Source organism: Pongo pygmaeus, chromosome 10, assembly GCF_028885625.2.
Source record: "Pongo pygmaeus isolate AG05252 chromosome 10, NHGRI_mPonPyg2-v2.0_pri, whole genome shotgun sequence".
Lineage (NCBI taxonomy): Eukaryota > Metazoa > Chordata > Mammalia > Primates > Hominidae > Pongo > Pongo pygmaeus.
Genome location: NC_072383.2, coordinates 21664478 through 21684427, shown reverse-complemented (window position 1 = coordinate 21684427; position 19950 = coordinate 21664478). Strand labels below are relative to the sequence as shown.

At 34.0% G+C, this 19950-nt stretch overlaps 1 protein-coding gene across 1 annotated transcript in view; it reads right to left on the bottom strand.

Annotated features, from left to right (window-relative positions):
- Positions 1-19950, bottom strand: part of SLCO1B1 (solute carrier organic anion transporter family member 1B1) — a 100809-nt gene that overhangs the window by 56288 nt on the left and 24571 nt on the right. The window contains exons 3-7 of the mRNA XM_054442349.2: positions 6948-7089; positions 4924-5056; positions 2749-2870; positions 927-1073; positions 629-727 (exon numbers count right to left, since the gene is read on the bottom strand). Coding sequence (XP_054298324.1) covers positions 629-727; positions 927-1073; positions 2749-2870; positions 4924-5056; positions 6948-7089 — 643 coding nt within the window. The remainder of the gene's footprint in view (positions 1-628; positions 728-926; positions 1074-2748; positions 2871-4923; positions 5057-6947; positions 7090-19950) is intronic.

The window sequence follows — 19950 nt, the reverse complement described above, 5'->3', positions numbered from 1 at the left end:
AAAGGGCCTGAAATTGAGACAGTTTTTATAACATGGCATCTCTTTCATCTATAAGAAGGAAAGTATGCTGTGAGAATGAAGAAGAAAATGATACATTTTATTTATGTGTCCTCTGTTTTATTCCTTTGTTCAACAAGTACTTACTGAATATTGCCATATGCCAAGCCCTCTGCTAGGACTAAGGAAAATGACCAAAAAATACACAGTGAAGTCTCTCAAATGACTCTAGCCATAAATCAATGCAGCAGCCACAAGAAGACTTTAGCAAAGCAAACTTTAAGTTCTACACATCAACATCCAAGCCACCATCAACTGAAAAATAAAATTTACTTGACTGGACAGTCAGTTTGGGAGGGAGACTTTTTACATACGGTTATTTTGGACCAAGCTCATGAAAATAACTTTGTTTACATTCTCTTATTTTACACTCAGTTGTAAAAGATAGTATAAATAGGAGCTGAATTTTATATTTATTCTGATTAGTAATGCATTTATTTCCTACTTGTAACCTTCTAATTATATTAAGCAAAGGACTATTGAAAGAGAGAATTCAGTTATTTGAAAAAATGCTTTTTTTCTGTGTGCTTAGAAAGACATTATCATGGTACCTTGTTCTGGTTGTACTTACTTAGATCGACATATCCAATATCCACGTACATTTTAGAAAACAGAGATCCGAGGGTGAAGCCAATGATTGGACCAATCATTGCTATTGCATTCAATATACCTGAAAATATTATAAAGCAACTTTACTAGATGCCAAGAATGCATGGTTCTTATTCACCATGTTTTTAAAAGAAATATGATACCATACATATACCCAAATATATGTTCTAATAGGTAAAATAATAAGTTTAGTAACTCTACTATTTCAAAAGTAGACAAAGGGAAAGTGGTCATACAATTTAATATTTTGTGTACATTACCTAAATACAAAGAAGAATGTCCTTCTTTAGCAAAATCATCAATGTAAGAAAGCCCCAGTGGTACTATGGGAGTCTCCCCTATTCCACGAAGCATATTACCCATGAACACATATATCCACATGTATGACCCAGATTCCTTTAAACAACCTATGTAGATAAGAGAGTGTTTCATTTTAAACATTAATTTTAGCATTTCTATTACAAATTTAACTACTTGTAAACTCTTAATTATTCTACTCATTTTTTTAAATTTACAAGTACAGGTAATCTATATTCACTTTGCAAACTTTGACAATATGGTGTATTAGTCCATTCTTATGCTGCTAATAAATACATACCTGAGACTGGGTAATTTATAAAGGAAAAAGGTCTAATGGACTCATAGTTCCTCATGGCTGGGGGGCCTCACAATCACGGCGGAAGATGAAGGAAGAGCAAAGACATGTCTTACATGGTGGCAGGCAAGAGAGCTTTTGCAGGGGAACTCTCATTTATAAAATCATCAGATCTTGTGAGACTTATTTATTACCATGAGAACAGTATGGGGGAAACCGCCCCCATGATTCAATTATCTCTACGTGGCCCCACTCTTGGCATGTGGAGATTATTACAATCAAGGTGATATTTGAGTGGGGACATAGTCAAGCCATATCATACAGAAAAGCACAAACAGGTAAAAATTATCTGTAATCACATTACACACACGATCACCTCAAGCGTTTTTACATATCTTCTAGATTTGCACTAAATATATGCATTATATTCATTATGTCCATTATATATTTAAAAATCCAGTTCATATTATTAAGTGGTATATACAGTTAACACCATATTATAACAATTGTTCCATGTTGTTAAGATTTCTTTAATATCAAAACTTTAATGACTGGACATTAATGTGCTGAATAAGTTTCCAAATGTGTTTATTCAATATCTTATTTTTTAATTTCTTTTTTGTTGTTTTATTCTATTAGGTTTATCATGACTATAACTGTAAATAATTCCTTTTGCAGTTTCCTGGTTATTTCTTTAAGATTAATCAATAATAGCAGAATTTCAGACTAAGTAGGTAAGTATATTTTTGTTCTTAACATATATTGATAATGAATCTCCAGAAAGATTTACAAATGTATATACTTCCAGCAATATATACAATGTGAAATCCTTTTTTGCCTCTACCTCATTTCTATATATTTTTAGTCTTTTTCTATTTAATAGGTTAAAAAAATCTTTAGCAGTACAATTTGCAATTATAATTTATAATTTGTGTTATAATAGGCAAAAAGTCTTTAAATGATATAGTAGTTTGCCTTTTGCGTTGAAAGCAAAGTTATATTATTTACATATTTATACCATTTCCTTCTGTTTTATTTTAATGCATATATTCTTTGTCAATTTCCTGTTGAAAATATTCTCTTTTCTGATCTACTTCTAAATGCTTTTACATATAATACAGTCATCCCTTGGTATATTAAGGAATTTGTTACAGGGCTGCCTGTGTATTCTCAAATTCATGCACACTTAAGTTCTGCAGTTGGCCCTGTTCAATCCAAATATAGAAAATGTCAGATATTCTTATCGGCAGGTTTATCATCCAGTTCAGATGGAAAAAATTTGCATAGAAGTGAAAACGCATAGTTTAAACCTGTGTTGTTACAGGGTGAACTGTGTATATTAACACTATAATTATGTCTGTAAGAGTCGAATGTTTTTCCTATTCATTCTTAATTAAATTTTGCTAATGAATATCACAACAATTTTTAGAGATGTAATTAAATTTATACATTTTAGAAGACTTTTTACTGTCAATATTAATTCTTACCTTTTCCCACTATCTCAGGTGATGTTCTATTGAGTGATAAAATTTGATTAATTAAACAGGTGGATAAGGTTGATGTTGAATTTTCTGATGAATCGATATTAGTTTCTTCAGAATACCTGTAACTGTAAGAACATCACTGAATTAAACATTTTGCTTATCTACTGAATATTTTCACTTTTCCTAGAAATACAGAGAAATATTCCCCTTTATTTGCACCATTATCTTCCCCAAATTACCAGAGTACTTTCTGTCAATTTCCCAGCATGTGTTTTAAGAGATGTGATGGGTGAAAGTGAAATGGAAGTGTCCAGTAAGAAAGATAATTCAATACACCCCAGGCTAAGTGGGTTATCACCTTGCTATTATCCTAGGAGTGGTTATATCTTGGTCAAGATATGAAATATCCTGGTTTCACCTTTTTTAAAAGTAATTATTAATTGTATGTAACCATTCATCCTTTTGAATTATCTTCAAAGATGATCAGTCTGTCAGATTTTCTTTCATGGACACAGATTCACACACACGCTCTAATGCATGACTTTTCAAAATGTAGTAAAAATAAAATCTAATCCATTTCAACTACATGAGAGAAAACTTGATAGGAATAACAGAGATGTTAATATCCATAATTAGGTACCATGTGAGCTCTAAAGGTAGCCTACTGTATTCCAGGCATTATGCTCAGCTTCAAGAGCTAGAAATAAAACACACAGTTTTTGTACTTAGGGAATTTCACACTAGTATAAACATAGATGATAAAAGTTATAATAAGTTTAATATATAAGGTCCTGAGTTGTCACAAAGACAAAGGATATGATCAACTTTGCTTGGAGGTTGTGGGAATAGATCAGAGAAGACATCAAAATGAGAATGACAGGTAAAACGAATCTGGAAGATGAATAGAAGGGTAGACAAAGAAGCAAAGGTATTCAAGGCTGTAGAAATACCAGGTGCAAAGGCATCACATATTATGGCATATTTAGAGCAATGCTGATCTAGATTGTGGTCCTTAATTTTAGGGTAGAATGGAAGATGAAGCTGTCATACTTACCTTTAAGGTTTATTTTCCATACAACTCATGAAGAATAATAAATAAAGATTAAAAAGGGAATTAGGGGACTCCGACGGTATGGTGTCAAAAGCAGGGGAAAAAAAATGGACATGATGAAGAAGACACAAAGATAGAAAATGAATCAAGAGAGTGCAGTATGATGAAAACAAGCTAGAGCAGTACCACTAAGAAGAAACTTCCTATAAGGGCCAAATATGGCAGGGGAATGGAATTAATATGGTGAGCAAATGATGTCATTGCTGGATTTGGCAATGAGTAAGTAATTGGTGTCTCTAACAGAAACTGCTCATTGTCTCCCAATATCCTCTCTTCTTTCCTTCCACAGTAATTATAGTTGGGATTTTTAACTGGGAACATGGTATCTTGGAATAATGTCTATTTTTTTCAGCATTTATATATCTATGCTTGAAATGTAACTAACATCTGGCAAATGTAAAGTCAGTAGAGATATTTTGCTTCTGAAAATGCTTCTTAAGCCTCAGCCTGTGTGGACTGTTTGTTTCTTCTTTTCTTCTTCTATCTTGTTGCCTGGAAATACATTGCCACAATTTGGATCATGAGGCCAAGACCATGCGAGGCATAGCACTATGATGGAAAGAGGTAGAATCGTATCATCCTTGAACTGGCTACATTAACCGCAATGTGAAAAATAAGTTTCTCCCTCATGTGCCGTTTTAACTTTTCTCAGGAGCATCTGACTGTAATTATAACTACACAGTGACCTTAGGAATAACAGCTTCAGTGAAATGATGGGAACAACTATACTTCAGTGGGTATAGGTATAAGTGTTGAAGTCTTATCAAAAATAATCAAAATCTTATAGGCAAAGACGTACAGTATATATGTTATACTAAAAACTCATAAAAAGCCTATTTATTTCATTTGAAACTCTGCAGTTTAGTCTTTTTGTTATTTCAAAGTCTATGAAAGCTATGATAAATAAAGTGATTATTTAGACAAATAGACACTATTTCTATACACACTTAGTGGGTATTCTCAAAATGTAACTGCCTATTTAAAGGGTTAATAATAAAATTCTACTCCTAATTTACAAGGTACTGATAGTTAGTGGCACAGAGATTTTTTTTTTTTTAAACACTTACTATCCCATGAAGAAATGTGGTAAAGCAGTCAAAACACCTCCAATTCCCATAATGAAACAACCGATTCCAATTAACTTTGGTCTGTGTAGTTTGGATCCAAAGTAACTCACAAATACAATCACAAGCAAATTTCCTAGAAAGGGAACAAAATTATGTTGATACAACTTAGTTCAGTTTTGAATTGAAAACCCCAGAATGAATGCAAATAGAGTCCAAGACATAGTGCCTTCCCTCAAAGATGATGTAATTTAATCGAGAAGGTGAATTCACCTACATTAGACCATTCATTGAAAAGTTGTTTTAAATACAAAAAAAAAAAGCACTTGAATTACTTGGCAATATTAGTGAAGTAAACTTTTACTGAAAAATTTGGAGTTGACTGGATTATATTGGAATGAAGAAAAATGGAGTTGAATCTTCCTGATGAGGGTAAGGTGCTCCTTCATGCATTTCTTTATTTATTCTTAATATTATTTAAATTTCTAACATGTACCTGACATGAAGCTCAGAGCCAGAAATAAGAAAGTTACTTGAAAAAGAATAAACCATGGCATCTGTCTTCAAGAAGTTTCATACTAATGATAAAAACAGAGGGACAGAGGTGCTATTAAATCACAGAAAGGGGGAACTTAATTAAGAGCTTCCAGAGGCCAGGCGTGGTGGCTCACGCCTGTCATCCCAGCACTTTAGGAGGCCAAGGCGGGTGGATCACGAGGTCAGGAAATCGAGACCATCTTGGCTAACACAGTGAAATCCCGTCTCTACTAAAAATACAAAAAATTAGCCGGGCGTGGTGGCGGGTGCCTGTAGTCCCAGCTACTCGGGAGGCTGAAGCAGGAGAATGGTGTGAACCCGGGAGGCGGAGCTTGCAGTGAGGAGAGATCGCACCACTGCACTCCAGCCTGGGCGACAGAGCGAGACTCCGTCTCAAAAAAAAAAAAAAAAAGCTTCCAGAAAGTCTCCTGGAGGAGAAATCACTTGAGATTTAATGTCGTGTATGAGTCATTTATATTAAATAATATACACAGAGCATATCAAGTGAAAAGAGTCATGACCACTTCTAATCCATCTGGAGCCTCATGCATAACAATAAACAAATAGCAGTTAGGGATTACTGAGCACTTATGAAAAAAATAGCATAAAAATAATTTGGAAGAAAAGCACCGAAAGGAATGAGTAAATTTTTTACTTTATAAAAAATTTAGTACCTTTAGGGGTACAAGGGCACATTGCATCCATAAAATCAGAACTGGCAGCCTAAAAATAATAAGGGAATAATAAAGTGCTGTTGTAAATATAAAATACAGATAAATATACAAATTAGAACTTGATATGGTAAGATGGATGATGGCATCAAAGATTAATGAAACATAAAGAAAAACAATGGAAATTTAGAAGAAAAAAATTTAAAGAGAAAAATTCCCAGAAAATTTAATATTCACCTTATAAATGATCTAGAAGAAAATTACTAATAGGGAAAAACACAAATATGAACCAGAGAATGTTTTCCCTGAGCTGTTATTGGAGAAATCCAACATAAAATGAAGACAACAAAATATCTTCAATATTTCAAAGGAAAGATTTTTGTGTGCTCAGTGAAACAATAGAGGTCTAATGTAGGTTGCTCTGAAAAGATTCCTTTCTCCTTAAGAATAACAGTCCTCTCCCAAAGTTTCTTCATCTTGAGAGAGGGGAGGTAAAGTATGACATGGCATTAGTTTGCAAAAAATGAATTTGTGTAGAATCAGGGTTTCTGAACATCCTCACTATCAACATTTTCAGTTACATCATTCTTTGCGCATTATAGAATATTTAGCAGTACCCTGACCTCCACCTTTAGATACCAGTAGCACCTCCCTTGCCCCCCAATCCCTGTCCAGTTATGACAACCAAAAATGTTTTTAGTTATTGCCAAATTGCCTGTGAGAGATAAATTTACCCCAGTTGATAACCAGTGGTGTAAAGCATGTTTTTTGTTTTTTAACTTTGCAAGTTTGGTTATTAAAATAGAAAATAAATGTTACCAATTTCAAAGCTTCCGTCAATAAAACCAACAAGAGAAGAGGATATCTCAAATCTCCTTTCTATATGAATGATGGAACTTTTCATAACAATTGCACCTAGTGCCTTAGCAATAAAGCTGAGTGACAGAGCTGCCAAGAACATCTAAGAAAAATCAGAAAGAAAGGGAAAAAATGGTTAATCAAAGGACTATAAAATGTAAATAGGCACATGGAATTATAATAGCTTTTCTTCTTTACTTAAAAACATTATTTGTATCTTAAAAGCCATACTTAGTTTTCCCTTTTACCAGGTACTACTACTCAGCCATTTAAATGTTATTATCACTACACTGATAAAGCATCATTTCTAATTTGGTTATAATATCAAAATATTAAAGCATTACAGTTAAGGTTGATATTTTAAAATTAATCTCATTAACTGATTTATAGAAAGCTACATCATGTTCTCAGATGGCCATGATGGTGAGCTGTTCTTTATTTCCACGTGAATAGCATTGGCTAACTGGGAGGGGAGTGGCAGTACATTCTCAAAGGTAGCATTTCCAGGAAGCCAGCTGAAAAATAGAACTTTGCAGAGGCAAAGAAAAATTCTATGACCAACACAAGTGACTGGCATCCAGTGTAAGATGCAGTGGTTATAGATGTTTTATTTGTCAATTTCATGTTAATAAAATGTATCGATTAATCATTTCTATTACAGCTCACATTTATATCCATAAACACATTTCTTTGGGCTCTCTACTATTAATATTTACCCTGTTATATATTACATGTTTATATCCCCTACCTCAAATTTATATGTTGAAACTCTAATTTCCAGTGTGTTGATGTTTGGTGATAGGGTCTTTCTGAGGCAATTAGGTCATGAGAATGGAGCCCTCTTGATAAGATCAGTGCCCTTATAAGACAAGAAATTAGAGATTTCCTCTATTTCTCTTTCTTTCTCTCTCTCTCTCTCTCTCTCTCTCTCTTTCTCTCTCCTCTACCCCCAAGTGATGACACAACGAGGATATGGTCTTCTGGAAACCAGGAATAGGGCCCTTATCAGAACTCAATTATGCCAGAACCCTGATATCAGAATTCTCAGCCTCTGGAAATGTGAGAGATAACTATTTGTTGTTTAAGTCACCAAGTCTATGCTATTCTGTCAGCCTGAACTGACCAAAGGACCTCTTCTAATTACCTCCTTATTTCCCAGTGGTTTCCACCACCATGCCTAGCTTCAATTATTGCAAGAGCCTCTGAGCCATGTTTCTACTTCTGTGCACATCTGCCTAGCAGTCTCTTCTCAACAAAGTAGCTAAAGAAGTCCTTTATAAATCAGAACTAGACCATGCTGCCACTCTGTCTTCCCATGTGACTTACAGTAATATCAAGTTTTTCCAGTAACCTATGAGACCATAAACAACCTATCCTCTTTTTTACACCCACCTCCCCACAAATATTCCTCTTTATCTTTCTAATCTTATACTTTGTTACTCTTGTCCTTGGTCATTCCTCTCCAGCTACATTAGTCCTTCTTGCTGTATATTGAGCATTCCAGATTCATAGTATTGCTCCAGGCTTTTTGTTCTTGCTTTTCACTTGACATGAAGGGCTCTTCCCCGTAGTCGTATTTCTATCATTCATTCCTTTACACCCTTAAGAGTTTTGCTCAGTGGAACTTTCACAGTGAGGTTTTCCTTGACCAATCTCTTTAAAATTGCACCCCTTTCTGCTCACAATACATTTATTCCTTTATGAGTTTATTTTATATTGCCACAGCAGAATATTAGCCCCATCAAGTCATAGGTTTTTGTCTGTTTTGTTCATTGCTCCATCCCCAGTGATTAGGACAGTGCCTGTCACAAAGATGCTTAAGAAATAATGAATGAACATTTATATAACCAAAACCTACTCTGTGTCTGGCCCTAGGCCATGTTTGGGGGACAGAGATAAAAGGCCCAACAAAACTCTTTGATAGCCGACAAAATGTGGGTGTGTTCCGTTCTGCATAAGAAACTGTCAAACGATATATGTTATCAATGAAGATAAAAGGAATTCAAAAGATTTATTAAATGATACAACTTATAGAGATAACTAAAAGTTTTAAAATAAAATATAAAAAGTTATCTAAGGAACAGCATAAAAGGCAGAAGAGTATCAAAACTAGTTGTATTAAGTTGATGATGGGAAGAATAAAACAGGAGAAAGGGGCAACAGAGTTAGACAAAAATTATGAAGATTTTCTTCAAAGATAGTCAATTCTAACATCTTGTAAAAATGTATGCAGTCTTTGTGCCATAGAATAGTGATGAAAATTGTTCAGGTCCTAATCATTAAAAAATCATTTTATTAAAAAGGACTAAAAAATGTGGAAGAGAGTGACATCAGCAAGAGAGCAGAACAGCCCTGGAACCTCAACAGCAAGACACAATTTTAACAACATATGTACTAAATGCCTCTGTGAGAACTTCAGAAACCAATTACAAGGTTTCTGTACCTCCAGGCTATCGTGAAAACAACCTGGCAAGAAAAATCATGATTGTTTCCAGTCTCTCTCACTAGAGTCTTTCTCACTCCACACTGTGCAATGCAATTGGAAGGAAACATTTAAATCCCCTATGTTCAATATGTTGACTTTTAGGGAGGTTGCCCAAGGACTGGCTTCTGACTTGCCTATATTCAAGTACTAATAAAAATGCGGTCTTTGCAAGCAAAGGCAACCAAAGGGACACCAAAAACTGCAGTTCCAGACAGAGACAGGAGGTGGAGCACCAGTACAACAATTTAATGCAGCCCCAGAAAGGCCACTGTACCTCAAGCCCCAGGGGAGGGTCTTCCATAGAAACCAACAAACCTTTTCAAACAGATCACACACACAAGCCTAAAGGAGAAAGAAAGGAATGCATACTAGAAAAAAAGCATGAGTAGGCCACAGAATCTCTATCCAGAATTAGTGAGGAGAGTTCTCCTTATGGAAAAGCATCTCACAAAATCTGGGACAGTTGACTGATTTTTTAAATGTTACAATCTCAACAACAAAAGAATACAAAGTATAAAAAGAAAGAATTCTCACACATTAAAAGGAAAAAAAAATTACATCTCCAGAAACTGACCGAAAACAAATGAAGATATAGGAATTGCCAGACATAGAACTTGAAATTAGTCAAGTATGTGCAATGAATTAAAAGAGAATATGAACAGACAACTAAATGAAATGAGGAATATAACAAATAAACAAAATAGGAATATTAACAGAGTATAAACTATGAAGAACCAAATAGAAATTCTGGAGTTGAAGTATAAAATAACTGAACTGAAAAATTCACTAGAAAGACTCAACAGGTAACTTGGCTAGGCAGAAGAAAAAATCAGCAAAATCAAAGACAGACTTCTAAAATTAGAGTCACAGGAGCAAAAAGAAAAGAACAATGAAGAGCCTAAAGAAATTATGGGACTCCATCCAGCAGGGCAACATATGCATTATGGGAATACCAGAAGAGAAGTAAATGAGAAAGTTCTGAAAACTTGTAAATTATGGCCCCCAATTTTTTAAATCTTAAGAGATAAAGGAACCTAAACATTTAAGAAGCTCAAATAATTCCAAATAAGATAAATCTAAAAAACTCTGTACCGAGACGCAGTATAATCAAACTGTCAAAAGTTACACACAAACAGAGAATCTTAAAAGCAGCAGCAAAACACCATTCATTTAGTACAAGGAAGTGGACAGCCTCTTCAAATGATGTTTGGCAAACTGGATACCCACATGCAAAGAAATGAAGTTGGGCCCTTACCCTATACTATATGCAAAAATTAACTCAAAATGAACTAAATACCTAAATGTAAGACCTTAAACTTCCAGAAAAAAATAAAAGAAAAGCTTCAGGACATTGAATTTGGCAGTTTTTTAAATGTGATACAAAAAGCACAGGCAACAAAATTAAAAATACACAAATCAGACTATATCAAACTTAAATCATCTGCACATAAAGGAAAACAACAGGTGAAAGATAACCTATGGAATGGCACAGAATAAATGCAAATAATATAAGTGATGAGGAGTTAATATCTAGAATATATGGACTTTTCCAAGGAAACAACAACAAAGAACAAACCAATTTAAAAATGGGTCAAGGACTTACATAGACATTTCTGCAAAGAAGATATACAAACAGCCAATAAGCACATTAAAAGATGCTCAACTTTCTAATTATCAGGGAAATGCAAATTAAAACCACAATGAGATATCACCCCACAACCATCAGAAAAGCCACTATTTCAAGAATAGAAAATAATGAGTAAGAGAAGTTAGGAACTTCATGTTTGTTGATGGAAATATAAAATGGTTCGGCTCTCATGAAAAAGAGTTTGGAGGTTCCACAAATACTAAACAATAGAATCACCATACGAGCCATTAATTCTTCTTCTGGGTATATAGTCAAAGTAATTCAAAACAGGATCTAGCAGAGATATTTGTACATGCATATTCATTGCAGCATTATTAACAACAGCCAAGATGTAGAAGCAACCCAAATGTCTATTGATGAATGAAGAAAATGTGGTACATATACACAATGGAATATTATGCAGACTTAAAAAATAAGTAAATTACATCATGTGCTACAATATGAATGAACCTCAAGGACATTATGCTAAGCTAAATAAGCCAGTCACAAAAGGAGAGATAGTGTATAATTCTACTCATATGAAATATTTAAAGTAGGCCGGGCGTAGTGGCTCACCTGTAATCCCAACACTTTCAGAGGCCAAGGTGGGGGGATCACGATGTCAGGAGTTTGAGACCAGCCTAGCCAACATAGTGAAATCTCATCTCTACTAAAAATACAAAAAAAAAAAATTACCTGGGCATGGTGGTAGGTGCCTGTAATCCCAGCTACTTGGGAGGCTGAGGCAGGAGAATCGCTTGAACCCAGGAGGCAGCAGTTGCAGTGAGACGAAATCACACCACTGCACTCCAACCTGGGTGACAGTGTGAGACTCCATCTCAAAAAAAAAGAAAAGAAAAGAAAGAAATATTTAAAGTAGTCAAAAAATTAGAAACAGAAAGTGGAAAGGTACTTACTTAGGACTGAGGAGAAGATAGTTTAGTGGATACAAAGTTTCAGCAATGGAAAATGAAAAAGTTCAAGAGATCTGTTGTTCATCAATGTGAGTGTGTACTTTACACTTTTTAATTGTATACTTAAATATTGGTTGAAAAGGTACATTTAATGTTATGTGTTTTTTACCAGCATGACAAAACGATGCATTATTTTATAGGGAGAAAAAAGTAATGTGAGTGGTCTCCTGCTGAGAGAATTAATCTCTCCTACTGGATATGTTTAAAGTGCCAGGGTGGCTGCAGATACTAATAAGAGTTCTACAACATTTTCATTTGCTTTACAATTGCTCTTCACCATGCTGTGATGCACTAATTTATGAAGCTCTGTACTGATGTAGAACTTCTTGATAAACTTCCCCTCCCCCATTCCTCTCTCACCGTCTACTAATTTAGGTTCTTTCATACTCAGTTAAATTTTCATTGTCACATTTTATTAGATTTCATTAATTTGTAAATAAAATGTCATATCCTTGAATGTAAACTGTCAAGATTTCTTATGATATAATCTTTATCAAGAGGATTATTATAAAAAACTATAAAGATGATCTCCACCATGTTTTTTGTATGTTTTTTGGTGGCATTCAAACATTTTTAGAATTAACTTTTGTGGTAAAGCATTTAGAAAATAAAATTTGTCATATAGTTGGAATCATATAGTAGGTAACATTTTAATATTGGGTTCTTTTACTTATAAATATACTTTTAATGTTTTATGTCTTTTCATTGGTTATGTCTCATTTCTTGTTAATCACTAAAAATATTCTTATTCTATTGCATGAAATGTACCATGGTCGCTTTACCCATTCACATATTGAAGGACACATTGGTTGCTTCTAACTTATGGTAATTATCAATAAGGCTGCTATAAACACCTGTTTGCAGGCTGTTGTGTAGATATGCTTCCCCCTTGGTATTTATTTCGGTAAATACTAAGGACTACAAATGCTTGATTGTATGGTAAGCCTATCTTTAAATTTGTAAGAAACTATTAGAATATTTTCCAAAGTGGCTGTACTATTTTGCATTCTCACTGGCAATAAATAAGGGTTCTTGTTGCTCCCCATTCTTGCCAGTATTTGGTATTTTTTTGTGTGTTTGGAATTTTAGTCCTTTTGACAAGTATATAGTGATATAGCTTATTGTTTAGTTTACAATTCCCTAATGACGTGATGTGGAGCATTTTTCCACATGCTCATTTGTTGTCTCTATATCTTCTTCAGTGAGGCATCTGTTCAGATCTCATCCTCATTTTATCATTGGGTTATTTTTCTAATTATTGAGTTTTAGGTGTTCTTTGCATACTTTTGAATATCACTTCTTTATTGGATATATCATTTCAATGTCTTCTGGTCTCTGATGAGAAATCAGTTGTTAATCTTATTAAGGAACTCTTGCCCATGATTATTTCCCACTCTTGTTCCTGTCAAGATTCTGTATTTATTTTTATTTTTTGGCCTTTGATAGTTGGATCATAATATGCCTCAAAGTGGATCTCTGAGTTTATTTGGATTTTCTTATGCTTCTACGATGTTGAGATCATATATTTTATCAAATTTGGGACGTTCTCAGCCACTTTTTTTCAAATATTATTTCTTCCCTTTTCTCTGTCTCTTCTCTTTCTGGAACTACTGTAATTTTTATGCTGGTTCACCTGATAGTGTCCCACAGTTCGTAAGTTTTGTTAATTTTTCTTCAGTTTTTTTTTCTTTCTGCTTCTCAGACTAATCATTTCAATGGTCTTATCTTCAAGTTTGCGGATTCTGTGTTCTAACTGCTCAAATTTGCTATTGAACCTTTGCCTAAGTCAGTTCAGACTGCTTTCACAAATTATGATGGAATGGATGGCTTAAACAACAAACATTTATTTTTCACAGTTCTGAAGGGTGAGAAGTCTGAGATAAGGGTGCCAGCATGGTCAATTTCTGGTGAGGGCCCTCTCCTAGGCTGCAAACAGCTAACTTCTCTTTGTATTCTCACATGGAGGAAAAAAAATCTAGTGAGCTCTCCAGCATTTTCTTGTAAGGCACTACTCACATTATAAGAGCAAATTTCTCATGATCTGTTTAGCTCCAAAAGACCCCCAAATACTATCACACTGGATTTTGAAATTCAATATACAATTTTGGGGAGAGGGGAACAAATATTTAGTCCATAACACCTTCTTGTAAATTTTTTATCTCCTTTGTATTTTTTATCTCCTTTGACCTTTCACTTGCCTTGTTCTAAGCTTGGAGATTAGCATTAGGTAAAAGGATACAATCTTCTCAGATATTTTATGAGCATATGTCTTGCCTTGGACATATGTGTGGCTCCCTAAATACCTCTGTGTATATGCAGTGCTAGCTACATAATAACCTTGATAAATGTCTATTTTCATCATCAGTGTGAGCTACCATCTCCAGCTATGTTCTAAATTTATTCAAATAAAAACCAAACAGAGATATAATTGTGCACAATCATCAAATAAAATGTGCTTTGGCAGAAAGAGACAACTGACATTGAGATAAGAAATAAAGTCTCTACTTGCCTGCAATCATGGCAGATCGGTCATTAATTTATTACGGCAATAGTTCTAAAATTAAAGTCAGAAGACAGTTCCAAGCTTCTAATTTGTCAAATGCACAACTTGGATTAGCTTTGGAACTCAACTGATTTACTCAAGAAACATTCATTGAGCAACTGCAATACAGCAGTTACTCTGCTAAGCTATGTAGTTGAGGCAGGTATAGAGGAACAGGAACAAGGGCAGTAAAAACAAATAAGACATAATCAATGGACTAAAAATTATAATCTTCAGTGGCAATAAACCAATAATGACAGTATAATATGTATTGAGTTCTATAATTGCCATAAGTTTATAATGTTATGAGCAGATAGGGAAAAGGGACTATTCTGACCTTACAGGTTAAAGTTCTTAAAGATGTGTTGACACTGGGGCTAAGTCTTCAGTTGATAATAGAAGCTTAGATATTGAAGACACAAAATACTTAAAACAAAATAGTAAGCACATGAAAAGCCCCTAAGAAGTTAAATAACACGGATTATTTGAAAAACAGAAATAATATTTGTGTAGGTGAAGTGTAAGGATAGAAATATGTTCGACACTGAGGAGTCAATATGCATTTTAAAATGTTACATAACAAAATTAAATTTTACAGGGTTAATTCTGGCAGCCATGAAGAAGAAGAACTTACAAAAAAGACATCTGTTAGAAAGCTGACTTCAGGAAAAACAAAGAGTAGTGATGAAAAGTGGATAACAAGCTTACAGACACACAAGGAGAAGTTTAAGAGGAGAACCAACAGGAGGTGGGGAAAATAGAAAATGTAAATTCTGATTTTGTTTTCTAGTTTGGATAACTGTATGTTTGTTTTCTAGTTTCTAGTTTGAATAACTGTTATTTGGTGTGAAAAATATGGGGAAAAAAGAAGACAGCATTAAAGACAATATAATCAACTTTTCACAAGTCGAATTTGACATGCCTAAAAATAAACAAGTACCCAGTAGACACAACTAAGGCAGGCCTGTTGCATAAGAGATTTGCCTGGATGCAGTTTTGAAATTTACTAAGGAATGATTGTACAATTAATCCATATTAGTTTATTTTATTAGAAAAAACTGATCTGCCCCCACCAAATGCTCTCTTTTTCATAACTCTGTCTCTCACGTCTTTTCCAGTAAAAATTTAAAGAGTTTTCTTGCATGACTCAAATCTTATTTTTTGCATAATTCCTCCCAAGTATCCTTAGATCATGTTATTCTGGCTGTTACATTTTTTTTTTTTTCAGTGATTTGTTTCACACGGTCTTCTCTTCTTACTCTACATACTCTTGCTGGACAAACCCATTCATTGTCTTTGCTTTGATTACCATCTGTCATGGAATGAATGTTTGTGTCCCTCTCAAATGTGCATGTCAAATCCTAATCCCAATGTGATGGTATCAGGAGGTGAAGCTTTTGGGGGGTGGTGAGATAATGGCTGTGGAACCCCTATGAATGACATTTGCACCCTTTTAAGAAGAGAACTTACTTCCATTCTTTTTCTCTTTTAGCCATGTCAGGAAAGCAAGAAGAGAACTGTCACCTGAAGCTAACCATACTGGCACCCTGATCTGGGTCTCCCAGCCTACTGAACTGTGAGAAATAAATGTTTGTTGTTTAAGCTACCCAGTCTGTGGTATTTTTGTCATAGCAGCCTGAATTGACTAAAACACCAAGAGACAGAGTTTGCAATTTCAAGCCAACAAGTTAGTTACTTTGTAAAACATATGAACACACAAATAACACACTTTGAAATAATATAACAGTGTTCAAAATTACCCATTTATGAAGTTCATGAAAAATGACAATCAACCAATACTAAGTCATAGATTGTACACACGTTGTAGTCCTTTAATGAAGTATTTTAAAATAACTGTTCCAACTACTCCCTTGTTAGAATAGTTAGTTCTCTTCATGACTATTGATATAAAGAAAACAATGTCATAGTGAATGAAAATATAGGAAATGTCACTAAAAGAAAGAAAGTACAAAAATAAGAAAAATTTGCAATATCTGAAGTAAATAAGTATAACTAAAATATTGGCTTATACCACATCTTCTGGACAGGTATTGTGTATATACTGTCTTTGTAATCTATGCCTTTCTATGATGCATATTGTGGCCATTCTTCTAATTTTCCTAGTTAATTTATTCACAAAAAGCATTAATGAGAAATATAGCTTTTGAAAAATATTTGATAACATAGATAAAGGAGAAGGATTACATTAGATATCCCACAAAAATAACTTCACACCACTTTCCTGCACTTCACATATTTCTTTCTAAATAATACAGAAAGAGCATAAGCATAAATCATGTTATTATGCGGAACCTACTATTTTTCAGGAAATATTCCAACTATTTTGTGTATATTATTTCTAGTGTCTGCAAAATCTTTGCTTGGCATAAGTTACTCTCTTCATTATACAAATAAGAATAATAAAGTTTAGAGATGCAAAGTTATTTAACTAGAGAAACAAAACTGAAATGGAGCATAAAGGGAATTGGAACAAAAGTATTATACATAAAAAAGTATTATACATCTCCTTATTATCTTGAGCCAAACCTGTATTATGTCTCACTTCATTTATCTGTGGTACACTGCTGCTTCTCTCCATTTGAAGCAATGGGAATTCTGCATGAATTTTAAAGCCCAGCATAATGCCACCTCCTTACTGAAGCTTTATTTCCCCTAGTAGGAATTTGTTTTGTATCTCTCATACAACAAATGTATCTTGTGGAATGGAAATTTTCTAGAGCAAAATACGTGATAAAAATAAGGAAGTTAAAAAATTTTTTGAAATGTTTATCAATGAATATCTTTGTAATACAGCTTTATTTACATTTTTCTCTATTTAAGCTATTTAAAATATGTGTTAAAATTGTTTCCAAATAAAAAAATATAGTCAATTAAATTGAAGAAAATATTTTTAAGTGTTTCTTTTATTGCTTACTTTAATATTATAAAATAATGGATATGATTATTCTTGGATATATTAGTGTATTTTCATGCACATCAATAAGTACACATGTATATTCATATATTTTATGCATTTCTTAAGAGTATCTGTATTATCATATGACTTATTTTTCTGATTTTAAAAAATTGCTCCTAGAAATTTTAGTTTATTTATAATATTATTTAAAATCTTTTTTATTTTATATTTATTTTTTGAGGCAGAGTCTCACTTTGTCACCCAGGCTAAAGTGCACTGTTGTGATCTCGGCTCACTGCAACCTCTGCCTCCCAGGTTCCAGAGATTTTCCTGCCTCAGCCTCCTGAATAGCCAGGACTACAGGCACATGCCATCACACCTGGCTAATTTTTATATTTTCAGTAGAGACAGGGTTTCACCATGTTGGCCAGGCTGGTCTCAAACCCCTGACCTCAAGTGATTCGCCCACCTCGGCATCCCAAAGTGCTATGATTATAGGTGTGAGTCACTTACTTCAGCCTAAAATCTTTTTTTTTTTTAATTTGACATTTATGATTACTAAATTTAAAGTTGTTAATATTTTCTTTCTAACTTTTATTTTAGGTTCAGAGGTACATGCGAAGGTTTGTTGTACAGGTAAACATGTGTCACGGGGGTTTGTGGTACAGATTATTTCATCATCCAGGTATTAAGCTTAGTACTCAATAGCTATTTTTTCTGCTTCTCTCTCTCCTCCCACCCTCCACCCTCCAACCTCACCTAGACCCCAGTGTTTGTCATTCCCTTTTTTGTGTTTATGAGTTCTCATCATTTAGCTCCCACTTATAAGTGAGAACATGAAGTATTTGGTTTTCTCTTCCTGCGTTAGTTTGCTAAAGATGATAGCTTCCAGCTCCATCCATGTTTCCATAAAAGACATGATCTTGTTCTTTTTATGGCTGCATAGTATTCCATAGTACGTACCACATTTTCTTTATCCAATCTGTCACTGATGGGCATACAGTTTAATTCCATGTCTTTCTTTGCTATTGTGAATAATGTTGCAATGAACATTCACATGCATGTGTCTTTGTAGTAGAATGATTTATATTCCTCTGGGTGTATATACACAGTGATGAGGTTGCTGGGTTGAATGGTAGTTCTGGTTTTAGCTTTTTGAAGAATTGCCACACTGCTTTGCACATGGTTGAACTAATTTACACTCCCACCAACAGTGTATAAGTGTTCACTTTTCTCCACAACCTTGCCAGGCATCTGTTAGTTTTTTATTTTTTAATAATAGTCATTCTGACTAGTGTGAGATAATGTCTCATTGTGGTTTTGATTTGAATTTCTCTAATGATCAGTAATATTGGCCTTTTTTTCAAGTGCTTGTTGGCCATGTGCATGTCTTCTTTTGAAAAGTGTCTGTTCATACCCTTTGCCTACTTTTTAATGAGGCCGTTTGTTTTTCTCTTGTAAATTTAAGTTTCTTATAGATGCTGGATATTAGACCTTTGTTAGATGCATAGTTTGTAAATATTTTCTCCCATTCTGTAGGATGTCTGTTTATGCTGTTGACAGTTTCTTTTTCTGTGCAGAAGCTCTTAAGTTTAATTATATCTCATTTGTCAATATTTGCTTTTGTTTTGAGTGCTTTTGGTGTCATTTGTCATGAAATCTTTGCCGTTCCTATGTCCAGGATGATATTGTCTAGGTTGTCTTCCAGGGTTTTTGTAGTTTGAGGTTTTAGGCAGGTTAAAGTCTTTAGTCTGCCTGGAGTTGACTTTTTTTTCTTTTTTTATAATTTGAATTTTTAGAATTTTTATGTATGGTGTAAGGAAGGGGTCCAATTTCAATTTTCTGTGTATGACCAGCTAGTTATCCCAGAACCACTTATTGAACAGGGTTTTTTTCCCCATTGCTTGTTTTTGTCAGCTTTGTTGAAGATCAAATGTTTATAGGCATGCGGCCTAATTTCTGGGCTCTCTATTTTGTTCCATCGGTTTATGTGTCTGTTTTTCTACTACTACCATGCTGTTTTGGTTATTATAGTCCTGTAGTATAGTTTGAAATCAGACGGCATGATGTCTCTAGCTTTATTCTTTTTGCTTAGGATTGTCTTCGCTATTTAACCATTTTGGTTCTGTATGAATTTCAAAATAGTTTTTTTTTTTTTTTTTTAGTTCTGTGAAGAATATTGTTGGTAATTTAATAGGAATAGCATTGACCCTGTAAATTGCTTTGGGCAGTATGTCCATTTTAATTATATTGATTCTTCGTATCTATGAGCATGAGATGTTTTTCTCTTTGTTTCATCTCTAATTTCTTTGAGCAGTGTTTCATAATTCTCATTGTAGAGATTTTTCACCTCCCTAGTTAGCTATATTTCTAAGTATTTTATTCTTTTTGTGTCAATTGTGAATGGGATTGCCTTCCC